This window comes from Hoplias malabaricus, chromosome 17, assembly GCF_029633855.1.
Source record: "Hoplias malabaricus isolate fHopMal1 chromosome 17, fHopMal1.hap1, whole genome shotgun sequence".
Classification (NCBI taxonomy): domain Eukaryota; kingdom Metazoa; phylum Chordata; class Actinopteri; order Characiformes; family Erythrinidae; genus Hoplias; species Hoplias malabaricus.
The window spans coordinates 13,498,359-13,513,308 of record NC_089816.1 but is presented as its reverse complement, the minus strand read 5'-3'; the positions used below and the strand labels follow the sequence as shown (position 1 = coordinate 13,513,308).

General features: G+C 43.1%; 2 protein-coding genes across 3 annotated transcripts in view; one reads left to right on the top strand and one right to left on the bottom strand.

The window, feature by feature from the left end:
* The window catches only part of immp2l (inner mitochondrial membrane peptidase subunit 2), a 104,541-nt gene that overhangs the window by 80,659 nt on the left and 8,932 nt on the right, over window positions 1-14,950 (top strand). The window lies entirely within an intron of this gene.
* lrrn3a (leucine rich repeat neuronal 3a) lies at window positions 1,329-14,704 on the bottom strand. The gene is made up of 2 exons (XM_066649828.1): window positions 14,521-14,704; window positions 1,329-4,215 (listed from the first exon to the last, which is right to left on the bottom strand). Exon 2 carries the CDS (start codon window positions 3,886-3,888, stop codon window positions 1,792-1,794), a length of 2,097 nt encoding a protein of 698 aa, XP_066505925.1. The 5' UTR covers window positions 3,889-4,215; window positions 14,521-14,704; the 3' UTR covers window positions 1,329-1,791.

Genomic DNA, 14,950 nt, shown 5'->3' with positions numbered 1-14,950 from the left:
TTTCTTCTCTGTAGAGAGAACTCGGAGCAGATACTGTGGTTTGTGCTTTTTTGGGTTTTTTTATGTGTGTAAAATGATTGCTCTAAATTGCTCTAAACAGAGCAGTGGAAAAGGGAAAAGTGAATGTGATTCATCACCCTGACGACAGCAAATAGACAGAGCATTTTCCTGTTTGGTTTCCTTATGATTTTGTGTGTTCAGTTGGTCATTTATCAGTTTTTCACTTTATTGTTTAGTTTTTATACATTGACGAAAAGTGTAATACATATTATCATAGGTTTTGATTGATTATTTTTATTTAGTTCTTGTCAAGAACTATATTTACTCCCAGTTTTCATTAGTTAAATTAACACTGGTTTACACCACACTGGCAAAGTCAGATGAGAAACTTAGCTCCCAGTCATTATGGAGTGATTGGAAAGACTGGGTGGCATAAACTCCCAACCCTGTGAAAGGTGGAGTTCAGGTTTTTTTAGACTGATACATAGATTATCTGTGGGTTTCTGTGTGTAAAATATATATATATTGTTATATTTGAATGCTGAACACCTCATGTTTTAATGCACGCTGTAAAAGGTCCTAGTGTTCAGTTTTTCACAGTGTTTGTGACTGGAACCAGCCGTCTGAGCTTTATAAGATCTCTGAGAGGCGTAAAGGTTACTGTATTAGTATCTTGCCTTATTCTTGAGGCATAGTTGTACATTTTTTTATGGGTACATACAGCATTTCATAAAACAGTTCCTAGGAAAACGGGTGTGTGTTTTTTCAGTGGATTTATCACTGTTACCACTATTACTAATGTTACATAAAAACCTCATGTACATAAATATACATATAAAACTATAAATGTCAAACTTTTGAGATTGTCTTTTCACATTTAACCCGTCTGTTGCTGTCAACACACACACACACACACACACGCAATTCACCTGTTGAGTGCTTTCCTCAAAGGAAACCTCGGCTGTGAATGTTGAGGGAGGAGACAGTGCTGTTCCATTCCCCTCTCACCCTGACACCATTTTTCTTGCCAGTCTTGAGGACTGAATCAGTGACACTTTGGTCCTTAGCCCACATCTCTAATATTTAGACCCCCACTGCTTTAAACATGGCTTTTACTGGTTCCAGCACCACTGTAAAGACATCAGAGTTTAATCTCTTACTATATTAAGCACCATTTCACACCAAGCCCCTCTGAATGATTTTGTTTATGTTCCAAAGAATGAACATGCTGAGGTTTTGAGAAATCTGTGGATTCTCTGAAGTCCTGCCTGTGTTCACACATTCATTCGACTCGGATCAGGCTCCTTTAATAAGGACACATTTATAGGTTTCTTTAGAAATGTATTTTTGTCACAAAGTGTTGTACAACACGTTCTGTATATCCTTGCGATCTACTCTATAAACATAGTCCCATCATAAAGATTACGCAGTTTACTTTTCCACTGAAACCGAACAGAGAGTATTGCTACAAGCCCACGACAGAGACAAATCCACACTGGCTCTGCATTACATGTGATCAGTCAGGCTTCCGACACAACCTTTCACTTCGGTGACTCGATCCTGCTTGAAGGAACAGCTCTCTCCGTAGCAGCCCTATCTGGACCAGACCGAAGCCCATGTGTGACATTTACACTAAAGTAGGTGTTGAGCTGAAACGATGCCAATGTCACAAAATGTTCTTGTTCTGTAACCTGAATGTCTCCGGAATATCCTTCAGCAGTGATCCAGCTGTTTCACTCAGAAGATAAAGTGTCCATTGTCTCCTGTTGCATTGTTGTCCTGGAATGTCCCTTAGTTTGTGCTGTTTAAGTCTATTGCAGTGGTGTTCACCTCAGACCTGCAGAGCTGTATAACACTGGGAGTTTGGCAGGCTTTAGGACCGTGTAGTGGTTCTGTCAGTGGCTGATCACTTAATTTTCTGTACTTATAGTCACTCCACACACACTTGTAGATGAGCAAACAGATTATAGCAGATACAATCAAAATCAGAGCGATGGCATTGATCATCTCCACTCCATTGGTGTCAAATTCACCTGCTGAAATATCTTGCTCTGTTGTACTGACGTTTATACAGTTCTGTAAATGACCACTCTGCAAGTCTGTCATTTCTACACAGACCTCGTACTGGGTCAGTGGGTGCAAGTGCGTGACATTGAACATTTTGACATCAGACGGCATGCGTGCTGTAAAGCGTACCGGTGGGTGGGTTGAGACGGATGTGGCGGACCACATGATATTTGACACAAAGCTGCCCTTCAGAGGAACCCAAGAAATCTTTACAGAATTTGGTCGTACAACGTCGATTTGTACATGTAAAGAAGCATTTGAAGGCTCGGGGTAATACCCATTCACCACCACCCTAACAGACCTCATGTCTGCCCCTATGAGGTTGTGTACCACACAGGTGTACTGGCCTGCTTCTTCCTCCGATATGTCGTATATGTCAAAGGTTCCTTCGGGATGCATGAAATACTTGCTCGAAGCCATTCTTGGTAGGATTTTTTCTCCTGAAGGGGTCACCCAGTAGATGTCCGGATCTGGTTCTGCAAATGCCCGGCAGTGGAAGGACACGGAGTGTCCACTAGCCACAGTGACATGCGCTGGAAGGCTCTCTGGAGAGATAACTGGGAGGCATGTATCCATCATTTCCCGGAAGTGCACGTGTCTGACATGACGACCTTCAAATTCCGGTGGGCCTGTGCATAAAAGAGCCTCAGGCTCCATGAAGCGGATCTTGGTCTTGTTCATATTGATCCAGCGGACGACGCAGTCACAGTAGATGGGATTTGAGTGCAAGCTTACTTCCCGGAGGCTGGGCAAGGACTCTACAGTAACATGGTGAAGAGCACTGAGGGCATTACTGTTCAGCATCAGGGTCTCAAGCCTGGGCAGCTTATAGAAAGCATTGGGATGGATGTAGGACAATCTGGGGTTGTTAGTCGCTTCAATCTTTGTTAGCTCTGGCATGTTGGTGACCGCAAAGCCATCAATGGAAACCAGCTCTGGCATGCTGTTGATCCCTAATTCTTTCATGTGGATCATATCCACAAAATCCCCTCGGCGGATCCTCTCAATGGGATTCTTGTTGAGATCCAGAAACTTGAGGCTTTGGACCTTTCTGAGGGTCACTTGGGGCACTTTAGCAAACTTATTGTCGTATAATGAGATGCTCTCCAGTTTGTCCAGACCGACCAGAGCGTCATCTGGAATTTCAATAAGGTTCATTCTGGCTAGAACTAGACTTCGGAGATTGCTAAGGGGCTGAAAATTCCTATCTTGAATTTGGGCAATTGGATTCTCCCCAATCATCAAAATCTCTAGTTGGCCAAGTGGGTGGAACCATTCCTGCCTGATCACCCTTAGTTGATTTGAGTTGAGATGGAGTCTCAGGAGGCTGCTAAGCCCTTGAAAAGCCCCAGGACTGATCAGGGAGAGTTGGTTATGGTTAATGTAGAGCTCCTGGAGGTTTGGCAAGTGCATAAAACAGTTGTCATGGAGCTGGAGTATCCTGTTCTCCTCCAAATGCAAGGACATGAGCTGTGGGAGACGACCTGTATAGACGTCACTAAGGGTTGATATATTGTTCTGAGATAGGTCAACTTCGGTTAAGTTAACCAGGTAATTCAAAGGCTCATCGATCCTGGCAATATTGTTACTTTGTGCCAGGAGCACCTGCGTGTCCAAAGGCAATTTCTCTGGAAGCGTTAGTAGTCCCAGATCATTACAGTCCACGGTTGGAGCCTCCATGTAAAGGGATGATGGAGAGAACCAGGGTCGAATTCCACACTTGCATAGCTTAAGGCAAGCCACAGTCCACTTGGCTGAATGAACAGAGCTGTTCAGTGCGAGCCCTGCTAACAAACATACCACAAAGAACACTTCTTTCATCTTGGCTGCCTTCTCAGCAAGTCGTTAGTCCTTACAGAGCACTGCTTCAGCGCTAACTTTACAAATGCAGGTACATTTGTTAGTGCCACAACAGGTTTGCTTTTCTGCTCACGCCAGGTCCCCAAAGTACCAGCTTCTTTTCGTGCTGTCCTTGACTGTGAGGAGCAACCTTTCAGTTTACCTGGCGTGAGGTTGTCATGCCGGCTGCATATGCGAAGGTCAGAGTATCCTTTGGGGAGTAGCAGGTAGCTCAGATTTCTGCTGGGGACGTAACACCGGGCCTGCCATCGTTATTATCCTCGATCAGTCACACACATCAATTTCCATCTGCAGAAAACAGGAGACAGGAGAAATGTAATGAATGCAGTGTCACATTACAGGAGGGATGGAGCGGTATTGGCATTTAAGAATTTTCAAACATACTGAGGCTTAGTGAGATTTTATTGCTTTTTTTCCCCCTTCAAGTCAAAATATGAATTATGCCTGCTTTGACCTTGTGTACGCTCATATATCATCTGGCCACTGACCTTTCTGGCAATATATTAAAATAGCCAGGACAATTATTGCTTTCTGTCTCATGCTTAGATAAAATGCTGCTTATATATTAGGCAATAAGATGTCTATACTGCAAGTGTATGTATTTATTTACTTTTATTTTTATTTTTTTGGCAAATGCAGTGTAGTAGGGGTATGGCTATAGGGCTGGGGAGGTGCACTAGGGGGGTCTACGTCCCTACACTTGGAAGCCACGCCCTACCTGATTTCTGAAATTTTTGAGTCTTCTGTTCCGAAGAAAATGTTACAAAACCTAATTTGTCTTGTACTCTTAGAACACAGGATAAACCCAGGTCTTAAAAGATTTTGTTTGCAACATTAAATATATATATATATATATATATATATATAAACAATAAACAGCTACCTAAGCATTCTTCTATGGCTGTGGTCATCATGAAAAATGTTGCATGGACGTATGTCACCAGTGATATAGTTAAAGTTTTAATCCGTCCTGGTTAAAGCCAGTTGGTGGTGGCTAGCATACAAAGGGATATATTATGACTTGTATTATGACTCTTTAGGACTTAAAAGGGATATATTATGAAAAAAAAAAAAAACTTTTTTGTTGCATGTGCACGTTCATTTGTGTATCTGGAGCTATTTGTGTATCTACTAAACCCCACACTGTGAAATATAATGACTCAGTTTTCCGTGGGCTAGGTCAGAAAACAGCATTAAACAAATCATTCCGATTTTGCGCTGCTGCTTATGTAGAGTGCCGACACTTTACCGTTGTCTTGCCTCGCCAATCACAGTGGCGAGGTTAAACAGAGCAAAACAAAAAGTACAGAATAAATACAGAGAAAAATAGAATGGAGAACCAAGAGAGAACGGCTAAAACTGCTCCTTACTCCTGGACTCTCGTGCTAAACTGAGCTGTGTGTGGCTCGTTCTCATTTAAAGGAACAGGCACTGAAACCAATCTTTCTGAACAGGGCTGTTTAGACAGCCTTGTCGTGTTTGATCCTTGTGGTGATTTGACCACATCACGTCATAGATGTTTTATTAAGACCCCAGAACTGTGTTTGTTTGTGGACAAGGAGAAAACGTGTCAGAATTTAATGCTTGTCTTTTGCCCCCTTTAACCAGTCCCAACACCCCTGTAGGATACTATGCTACTGTATTGTACGTACTTTATGAAACGTGTACCCCCTATTCTGCCCAGTAAAGCTGTATATATTATGAATTTGCATTCGAAAGCCTTCCTAGTTTATTTGAGGGTTGAGTGGTTATGGTCTCACTCCTGTTGTTTATTGTGGTACATATAGTCATCGAAGGCAGCTGAATGAACAGAGAGGTAATTATTTCACATCATGGGTTTTAGTAATAACCACTGTGGTGTTCTCAACTCTGGCACCTGCCATTGGGCATGGCGAATTAGTGCTGCTCGAGCTTCTGTGTCATCAGACTTTAAATTCAAACTCCATCTTGTCTGTTATTAAGTTGTCTAGCTGGAGATGTCTAGTAAATTGAGGCATGGGGTATAGAAGCTTAACAGAAAAGGCCTTGTTCTTAGACAGTAGTTGATTACAGAAACATGCAGCCTGCACATGTTTTGCAGGAAACAGTGGCTTATTTCAAAACAACAACAGATTACTCGGTGAAGCCCCCTAGTGCTCAGTCCGGTTGCATAATGCATAAGGAAGTGCAGGAGAGCTTCTCCAGGTGAGAGTACACTGTAGCTTAGCCTGCTTTGGCGCCGGGTATCGATGTTTTGATTAATTTATAACCTTGAGAGCAGAAGCCGTAGCCCTCCGGGGTGATGTTAGATGAAGCTGTCGGGTGTTGCTGGAGGAGCAGCTTTTGCAAAAGCCCAGCCCCCCCACCCCCGCCTTATGACAGTATGCATACATTAATCTGACTATGGCAACGAGTCAACATGGGCAGGTGGAAAGAAGGGCTTTTTCCCCCCTTTCCATTTTCCTGTTCAGCCATCTGTTTAAGAGAGAGGCCTGGTTTAATCCGGGCTCGGCTTGTGGACCGGGAGCAGGGCTGCTCTTCTTTGTGGAACTGTAGTAGTGTTAATGTGGCTAAAGCTAAGCACAGACACGCTGGTAAATGCTCCTCGTCATTAGACTAGTACTTGGCCGCTGTGTTGTTTTCACACATTTTCACCGGTGCAGCAGAGAGCAGCTCTGTATTGTAGAGGTGTGATCTCTGTCTTGTTAACATGAGCAAACTTCCAAATTAGTTTGCGTTTGAAGAGAGTCTCAGGGTGGCAATGCGATGAGATGTGCACAAACACATGCAGTGCACACATTTCTTTCTTTGTCTTCCACTCCTTTTTAAAGCCCTCGCTCCAGCCGAGGTTTACACACTAATTGAATTAGTCCCTGTTTGTTTCCTGCTCGTGAATGCTTGGTTCCTGAGAGCTCTCCCTAACTCTTGTGTTCTGTGGTATGCGTGGCATTATCTGTAATGGAGGTTTACAAAGGGCAGAATTATGAGAACACACAGTTAATGTCGTGGATTGACACACTGTATATACCAAAGACACAGTTAATAGGATGCTCTGAAGCAGCTGCACATGAGCCTGAGATTGAGAAGCACCGTGGAGCAGTGGAAGCATGCCGTATACTGGAGATCCATCCAGTTCCACTCTTTCGGAGGCTCTTACTGCACCAAAGAGCCACAATTTGCCTAGTGACGCCAGAAGAAACGAAGGGTGAACATGTCCACGGCTTTTTGGGTGTGTAGTGTATGTCTCTCTGCTTTGCACTGTGTGAGCATTTTGAATAAAAACAGAAAAGGATCTGGGGGAGTGTCGCGTAATACACAGTGATTCCGACAGCGTATTTGTTTTAGAAAGAAATCGGAGCCCTTTTTCCATGCGTCATTAAATCCTCTTCTGACTTACAATAGGACTGCTGTAGAAGTTAAACATTTATAGTCTATGATATACAGCAGTATACCACAGTCATAGTTAAACATTTATAGTTTCTTCTGTCAGAGAAACAGAGCTTTGCAGAATCCAGGGTCTTCACACAGCCCCCCTAATTCAACAGACAGCACATAAAACAGCCCCCACTTTGCTATGTTTTATTCACAAGGCTGGAGTGGGGAGCCTACCTCTGCCTCGTGTCTGGGTGAGCAGTATGAGGCATTGTGTGTGTGTGTGTGTGAGAGAGAGAATATGGAGAATTGGAGGTGACACTCTTTCACGTTAAGATGACATTATGCCGAAGCCGGGGCTCCTGCTCCTGGTCTCTGTTTTCCTTTGACGGCAGTAAATCGCGGCGGGTAATTGGGTTTCTTGTCAGAAAGCATGGGGATGGCAAACAGCAGGAAAACGCATGCTACCAGTGGCATTGGTGAAGGAAGAGGAAATGGATTGCGGTGGTAGCTTTGGGCCATTATGGGAGCAAAAATAAATAACTAAAGGACCTCTTTGGGGACCTGGGCTGTATTGATCAAATTCAGTACAAGGTTTCTGAATGTGTAATGGCGTCATGTGACACTTGAAGTTGCGTTAAAGCCTGAAACAGTCCGAGCTGCTGTGCCACATTTGGTGGAAATGTTTTAAACCACGTTATTCTGATGAAAATACAATAACAATCACATGTTCTTCAGTGATTTGACTTCAGACTTCTGATTCATCCACTCAGGGAAGGGATCAAAAACGGGCAACAGGAGGATTTTCACATCATCAGTTACAGTTTCACCAGAGAGGTCTCAATGTCCAAAAGGTACCTGGTGCAGCTTTAAGTTTCTTAGCTTTATTAATGGAGTAAATACATTTGTTTTTCCTTAACAAACCTGAGGTGCAGACTTATTTACTGCTAAAAGTACACCAGGGGATGCAGGGCAAAGGTTAAAGGCAACGTTTATCAAATTCAGAGAATGTGTCCTCACAATTTACTAGCTCTGTGGTCCATTTGCGTACTGGAAAAAGCTCTGGTATTTGTACACAGCCCTAGCTCTTAAGGGTCTTGGTCCTAAATGGCCCAGGATTTCATCTGTGTGTCACTGACTGAGCCACGCAAACAGGCATTTGGACGGTGAGACAGCCGAATGTTGAAAAGCATGAAAAAAAATTAGGATGTTGCTCTAATTCTGCTACATAGGTGGGTATTACTGACTTATTTTTGCTGTTTCAGATTACTTAAGGTGGAACTGTCTCTAGATTCCAGAGAGTGCCAAGTGCATAAAACTGAACTGAACTTGGGTTTCAAATGCATTTTTGTGGTAATTCAAACAGTGCATAAAAAATTTACCCAGCCACCTACTCGTTGCAGTCAGTTTCTTACTCAAACATACTGTTCCACCTTAAACAGTGTGGCACTACTGACTGAATGCAAACAGAGGGGGAGTTCGGTTTGCTGTGAGAGCAAACAGACACAACAATTCCATTTTCATTTCTCCTGAATTTTAAACTTTTGTTTAAAAACAATCTTAAATTCCCTAATATGGATGCTCCACGTAAGTTGTGACTTTTTTAACCATGTCCATGTTCTGTTTTGCCTAATTAGTCATACATAATTATCCTACAGCTGTTATAAATTTGTAGCAGCAGCATTTAAATGCACATGATGTCATAAAATATCCAACTGATTGTAAAAATCATAACAGTGAAGTGTCAAGATGCCAGTTGGGGGGTGCCATTGTGGCTCATCCCAGTAAACAGTGGCTCCCTTTTTAATAAAACATTAGACCTGACTGTTAACTGTTGCTAAATCCCTTAAACTAGAATAAAATGGCTAAAAACAAGATGCTTGGATGGGGTTTTATATAATGGCTGTAATACTCCTTATCTAATACATTAGAAAAATGTATTGAAAAATAAAATTGGAAATCAATATTAGAACAAGGGAGTGACCCAGCTCTTCACTCTTTAGCTGATTAGACCTTTTATAAAATTTCTTTCAGCAACAAATGTAAAAGAAAGCTGCACTAAAGCCTGAGTGAACTACAAATACACTTGAAGCAACACCCTAATGAGCTCCTGATGTAAGCATATGGCGTTATACTGCTGCGTTCAGCCTCAGGGTCTTTACTTATAAAACCAGGCTGTCGTTACGATCTCGTGTTTTCTACATCACTTTATATTTCTGATCAGATACAGGATTTCTGTTCTTGATGCTAAACTCATGGTAGAAGCTTCTTCTTGGTGACAGACTTTTCTTACACAAATCTACAGTGTTCCGTCAGTAATTACAGCTACAGCAACTAATTTCCCCTCCATTAGCAGCCCTTGCGTATCAGATCACAGAGTGCTTCTAAAGTACTTTAGGATTGTCAGAGATCGCTGTGTCAGTCGGTAGCTGCGTTGGTGTTCATTGCAGTCCCACACAGTGCATGTGTCTATAATAATAGCACAGCTGGAAGACGCACTGTGCTGTATGTGGTATTAATTCACCCTGATATTGTTTTTAGGTTAACTCAAAAGTGTATGGACACCCCTTATTACTGATGATCCTCTGATGCACAAAACTATGCTCAATGCCACGCGTCAGCTGGATGGGTATAAATCGCCCCCTCGGCACTGGGCTGCAGAGAGTAGAACTGTGTCTCATTTTTCTTTTTTCCATTTGGTGTCATTGTAAAAAGTTGGATCAATTCAGAACAGCCATGTCAGGATTACGGACACACGACCACAGTAAGAGAAGCTGTGTTTATGTCTTCATGCTTATTTAAATACCGTCTACTGCCATTACACTGACAGACACACAGACGAGGCAGAATGATGAACACTCTGCTTCTCCATGTGCTGCCGAAACAGCTCTGACTTCCCGAGGCATCACAGACTCTACAAAAGCTCTGAAGGTGCCCTGTGGTGCCTGGCACCAGGACGTTAGCAGCAGAGCCGTTAAAGGTCCAGCACAGCGTTCTTACTCAGCACAACATATGTGCGCTCAGGAGTGTATCCAATAAGCTCTGAACATTTAAACACACTTCCACAGCCTCCGTAGGTATAAATACACTGTAATTCTCATAATTGGTGACATCATAGAAGCCATACGATGCGTTAAATCATCAAATCACTTTTTTTTTGTTGCGTATCATCGCTGTCTAAAGAAAAAAAAGTTATTAAACAATGAGTCCATAGCAAAAAGCTTAGAACTAAAACTCTCACCACTTACAATCAACAAAGCTGCTGATAGCCCCTTTCCACCTTAAATACTGCAGTTAAACCTTTCATTAAAGCTCAATTGAAGAGGTGAGTGGTGACCGACCCCTTCCTCATATCTTTACAAGGACATTAACTATAGAGGGAAAAGACTGGAAGACTTCTGGAATTTTTTGTGTTTTAATATGCTGTGAACTGATTTTCTGGAGCACTTGGAAACACTGCACTAGCAGTGAGTGGCCAGCAGGGGGCCACTTTACATATTTACACCAAGCTGTGGTTGGTCTCTTATTTGGATTGCTCGTTATGGACTGAAAGACCTGCTGAGAGAGAAAGAGAGAGAGAAACCACTGTTCCTACCCTGTTACAGTGAGATCTATCAGGTATGTGAGCAGCCCATTCTCGATGCTAATGCTGGAAGCAGGGGAACTGGCCGAGGGTAAGGGTCTGAGCCATCACAATGGAAGCCCTTGTCAAAATGGCTCAGATCCTTAGACCATTCACTTGCTGCTCAGTATATCCCTCATCTGTCACTGTTTGATACTGTTTGAGTTTCATACTTGCCTGAAAATATGCATAACCACTTATTATACCACTAGCCAACATTCCAGAATCCATGCAGGTATTTTATGTCCCACCTGTAATAAACTTCTCGTTGTTCTAGTTATTTTCAGTTCGTTGTTTTTAAGAGGCCCTGGGTCTGTTCAGGACTCTGTTCTTAGCTCCTCCGGATTCAGGACTAGTGTAGAATTAGTAAAGCGTCTGTTCGCCTGCAGGTAGCAGTGAGGCGGGTATAAATAAAGTCCCTCCGCTCTCACCTGCTCTGCTCGGCTCGGCTCGCGAAAGTACGGCAGTGCCGCAATTAATTACACCTCACTACTGCTGACAGAATCCCTGTGGATATTTCAACTATTTCTGCCTGCTATTATTCACCTGGGTTTCAGGCTTGTAAATCATCTGGAGGCTGTTCTGTAGTGTTCCTGTCTGTTCTCATCTCCCGCCTTTTATCACCTCCTGCCAAAGCACTTCAGCCCTTGCAGTATATGAATATGAAGAGGAGGGTGTTCTGGACCATGCAGGTACCTTAATCCTCCTCCTCCTCTCTCTCTCTCACGCACACGCACACACACACACACACACACACACACACACACTCAGGTTTTAGGCTCTAAATGTGCGTGAGCATCGTGATCAGCTTTGTTTCCAGAGTCGATTACATAAGCGGAACTTTCCTGTCTGAGCTCTAGCTCTTCTTTTTCTGGAATATAATCACTGCAGTTATTTTTTGTTTTGTTTTTTAAAACCCTATGCTCCCCTCAGTTTTAGTCATTGCCAAATCCACCCACTATGCCTCTCACACAGGGGCACCGGCTCGGGGGGTGAGGGCCAGTTCATGTTTCCTCTCAGACACGTGAACCCAGCCGCTGCTTCTTTAATATCTACTGCTAACACAGCGATACCGAAGCTCGACATGCTTTGAGGAGAACACTAACTGACCTCCACATTGGCGAGCATCATGCATATTGATAGAGAGAACTGGGACCATGCTACCTAACCCCAAGAAGGTGAAGTGGTGCTGTTGGGACCCCTGGTATATCCAAGGATCAAGCTCTTTACCTCTCAGAAGCCCTTGTTTCCTGTGTTCTGATGTCTTCACAAACATGGACCAGTGTAAACAGGTTGGAGATCCTCCTCCCAGAGCCACCTTAAACACAGCACAGGGCTACTCATGGCCAGTTTGGTTTCATGTATATGTGTTTCAGTGCTGCAGCCAGCCTCTCTGTCTTCTACCCTTTTCCTGGACAGCAGCACTAAACAGGAGGAGGAGGAGGAGGAGACAGCAAGGGGATGCTCAGGAAGTAGTAGGGGTATTATGTTGCTCAGACCACCGCATATCGAGCATGGTTGCTGTTGACAGCAGGAGACTGGTGGAATACTGAGAGGGAGCTTGTACTGCTAAAGCTATACGTAGACTCCTAACCAAAGGGCTTTTCAGAGCAGTGCCATAGAAGAACCACATTTTGTTCTCTAAAGAACCTTTCAGTGGATTGTTCTGTAATCAGATGGGCAAACATAACCTCTTACATAACATCTTCAATGAAGGGAGTATAGAGGCGTTGCATAATTAAGATGTTGTTATAACTAACTTTGTGTGTGTTGACCTTCATATTTTATCCTATTGGCAGATTATTGTCCTTGCTTTAAGACGTAATGCAGACAAGTTCATTTGAGTAGATATATTTTTTTATATAAATGACTTAAAACGAGTTTAAAAAATATATAAATGTGGTCAGTAATTTTTGTAACATTCTGACTGCAGTCTCATGTGACATATTAGAAATATTGAATCTATTTCAAATGATTCCACCTGCAAAAACATCTGATCTAACCTGTGTCTTAAGGCTACACACTGAAACTCCTGTTCTTATTTCAGGTTTTATATTTGATAATTACTTCATCACACAATGACTGTCTTGCTTACTGTAGTTTTATATGATTTAAAAAAAAAAAAAGCCAGAAGCCAAACAGATACCGTAATTATCCAAGTTACAGCCCATGTCTTGATCAGTAGGTTTCATACTGAGAGTGCCAGAGCATCTGTGAGCTGTACACACACACACACACACACACACACACTGCTGCAGTGTGTAATATCTCAGTGGTGTGATGATGGGCAGTTGTTCCATGCAGCTGAACATAGTACAAATGGACATTAACTTTGAACAGACGAGTGAAGGATAAAGGGAGTGTAGACCTCCTCCTTGAACATGAGCCCCTGCTTTGCTGTGGATGTTAAAACTGTGAAATTAAAGGATTCTAGCTGTCATTCTTCTCACCAGCGTCTTTTTACGTTGTCTGAACACTTCATGAGCAATGGACCAATAGAATGAAAGCCTTGGATAGAAAATATACTCATACACTTTCTCCAAATACTTATTTGCACATCGTTTTTAGAACACAGACATTATTAGGCAGTGGAACTACTACATATTAAGCATGAAAGCTAAAGCTGACCATTTTGTTGATTTCTTTGTTGTGTGCTGCTTTGTTGGTTTCTGTAAATCTTCTAAAGAGACAAAAACAGGGCTGACACTAGGTCATCAAATATCTGCATATGCCTTTCATGGCAATGGACCTGAACCTATATTAATATCTATAAAGTCTTAGCCCCAGCAGGAATCAGCGCTCATAAACTCCGCACTGGAGAGCGTGAGCGCCACTGGAGCTTGGTTATGAAGGTTTGTCACTTGTCTGTCGTCTAGAGGTCAATTTAATGGCCGTTCACTGTATTTCTCAATGAACAAAATGAATACATTGGACTGACAGGAGTCATTTGGATCACTATGATTTTTGCAGTGCTGCATTACCAACACGTATTGCTCATGAAGAGGCATGTGTTACTCAAACATAAGAGGGCAAATTGGGGAGTACAGATTGTGTAGTTAATATGTAAGATGTGTACCTTTAATAACACCTAGTTGCCTATATTTCACACATGAATCAAGTCAGTACCAAGCCTTCCTGTCCTTCAGAGTACGTCTGCACTAAACTCCTCAGGATATTCAAACTAAGTCACATTTGCTTAGAGGAAGCCCAACTAGAGCTCTCATCCTCAATGATTCCAGTGCTGCAAGTGTCTACATAAAAAGCTCATGATTAGGGTACCACTTTTCTCCACTGTGATGTCTCTCTCTCTCCCTCTCTCTCTCTCTCTCTCTCTCTCTCTCTCTCCTTGGTGTAATACCTGTGGAGTGCATCCGTCTCCGTCTGCTCATCGTTATGTCACTGCCTAACACGACGTCTGCAGGCGAAAGCGATTGCAGCTGGAGATAAAAGCTTACCACAAAGCTTTCAAAGACGCCGAGCGCGGATTGGTGGCAAAAGCCTGCGGTTTTCCTCTGGCTCTGATTCCGGATTCCTCTCCTCTGCATTGCCACTGTTCAAACACCCTCATCACATACGAAACCATGAGTCATACGAGAGGAGAAAGAGAGAGAGGGGCTTACCGCTGAGAGGGAGAGAGAGAGAGAGGGGCATCCTCCACTCGCCTCCTGGGAGAGGGAGAGAGAGAAGAGACGAACGTATTCCTCCCTTCACTGCAGTCGCAACCGCGAGAAAAACTCCCAGCCCACAGATAAACATCCAACAATCCAGCCGTCCACGCACTTCACTCAGAGAGAGAGCGCTCAGCTCTGCTTTTCACTCTCCCTCCCTCCTTTCCTCTCTCTCTCTCTCTCCCTCCCTCCCCTCTCTTGCTCTCGTCTCTCTCTCTCTCCCTGGTCCTTTCTCTCTATTTCTATCTCTTTCTCCCTGTTCTGGCTTTTTTTTGCCCTCTCTCTTCCCTCTCTCCCTCTTTTCTTTTCCTCTTCCTGTCTACCCGTTGACTTTTTTTCCTCTCCTTTCGTTCTAGTCCTCTTCAACCTTCTTTTGTTTTCT

Coding starts and splice junctions, on each gene's coding strand:
- lrrn3a (XM_066649828.1), bottom strand. CDS start 3,888: ATGAAAGAAGTGTTCTTTGTGGTATGTTTGTTAGCAGGGCTCGCACTG.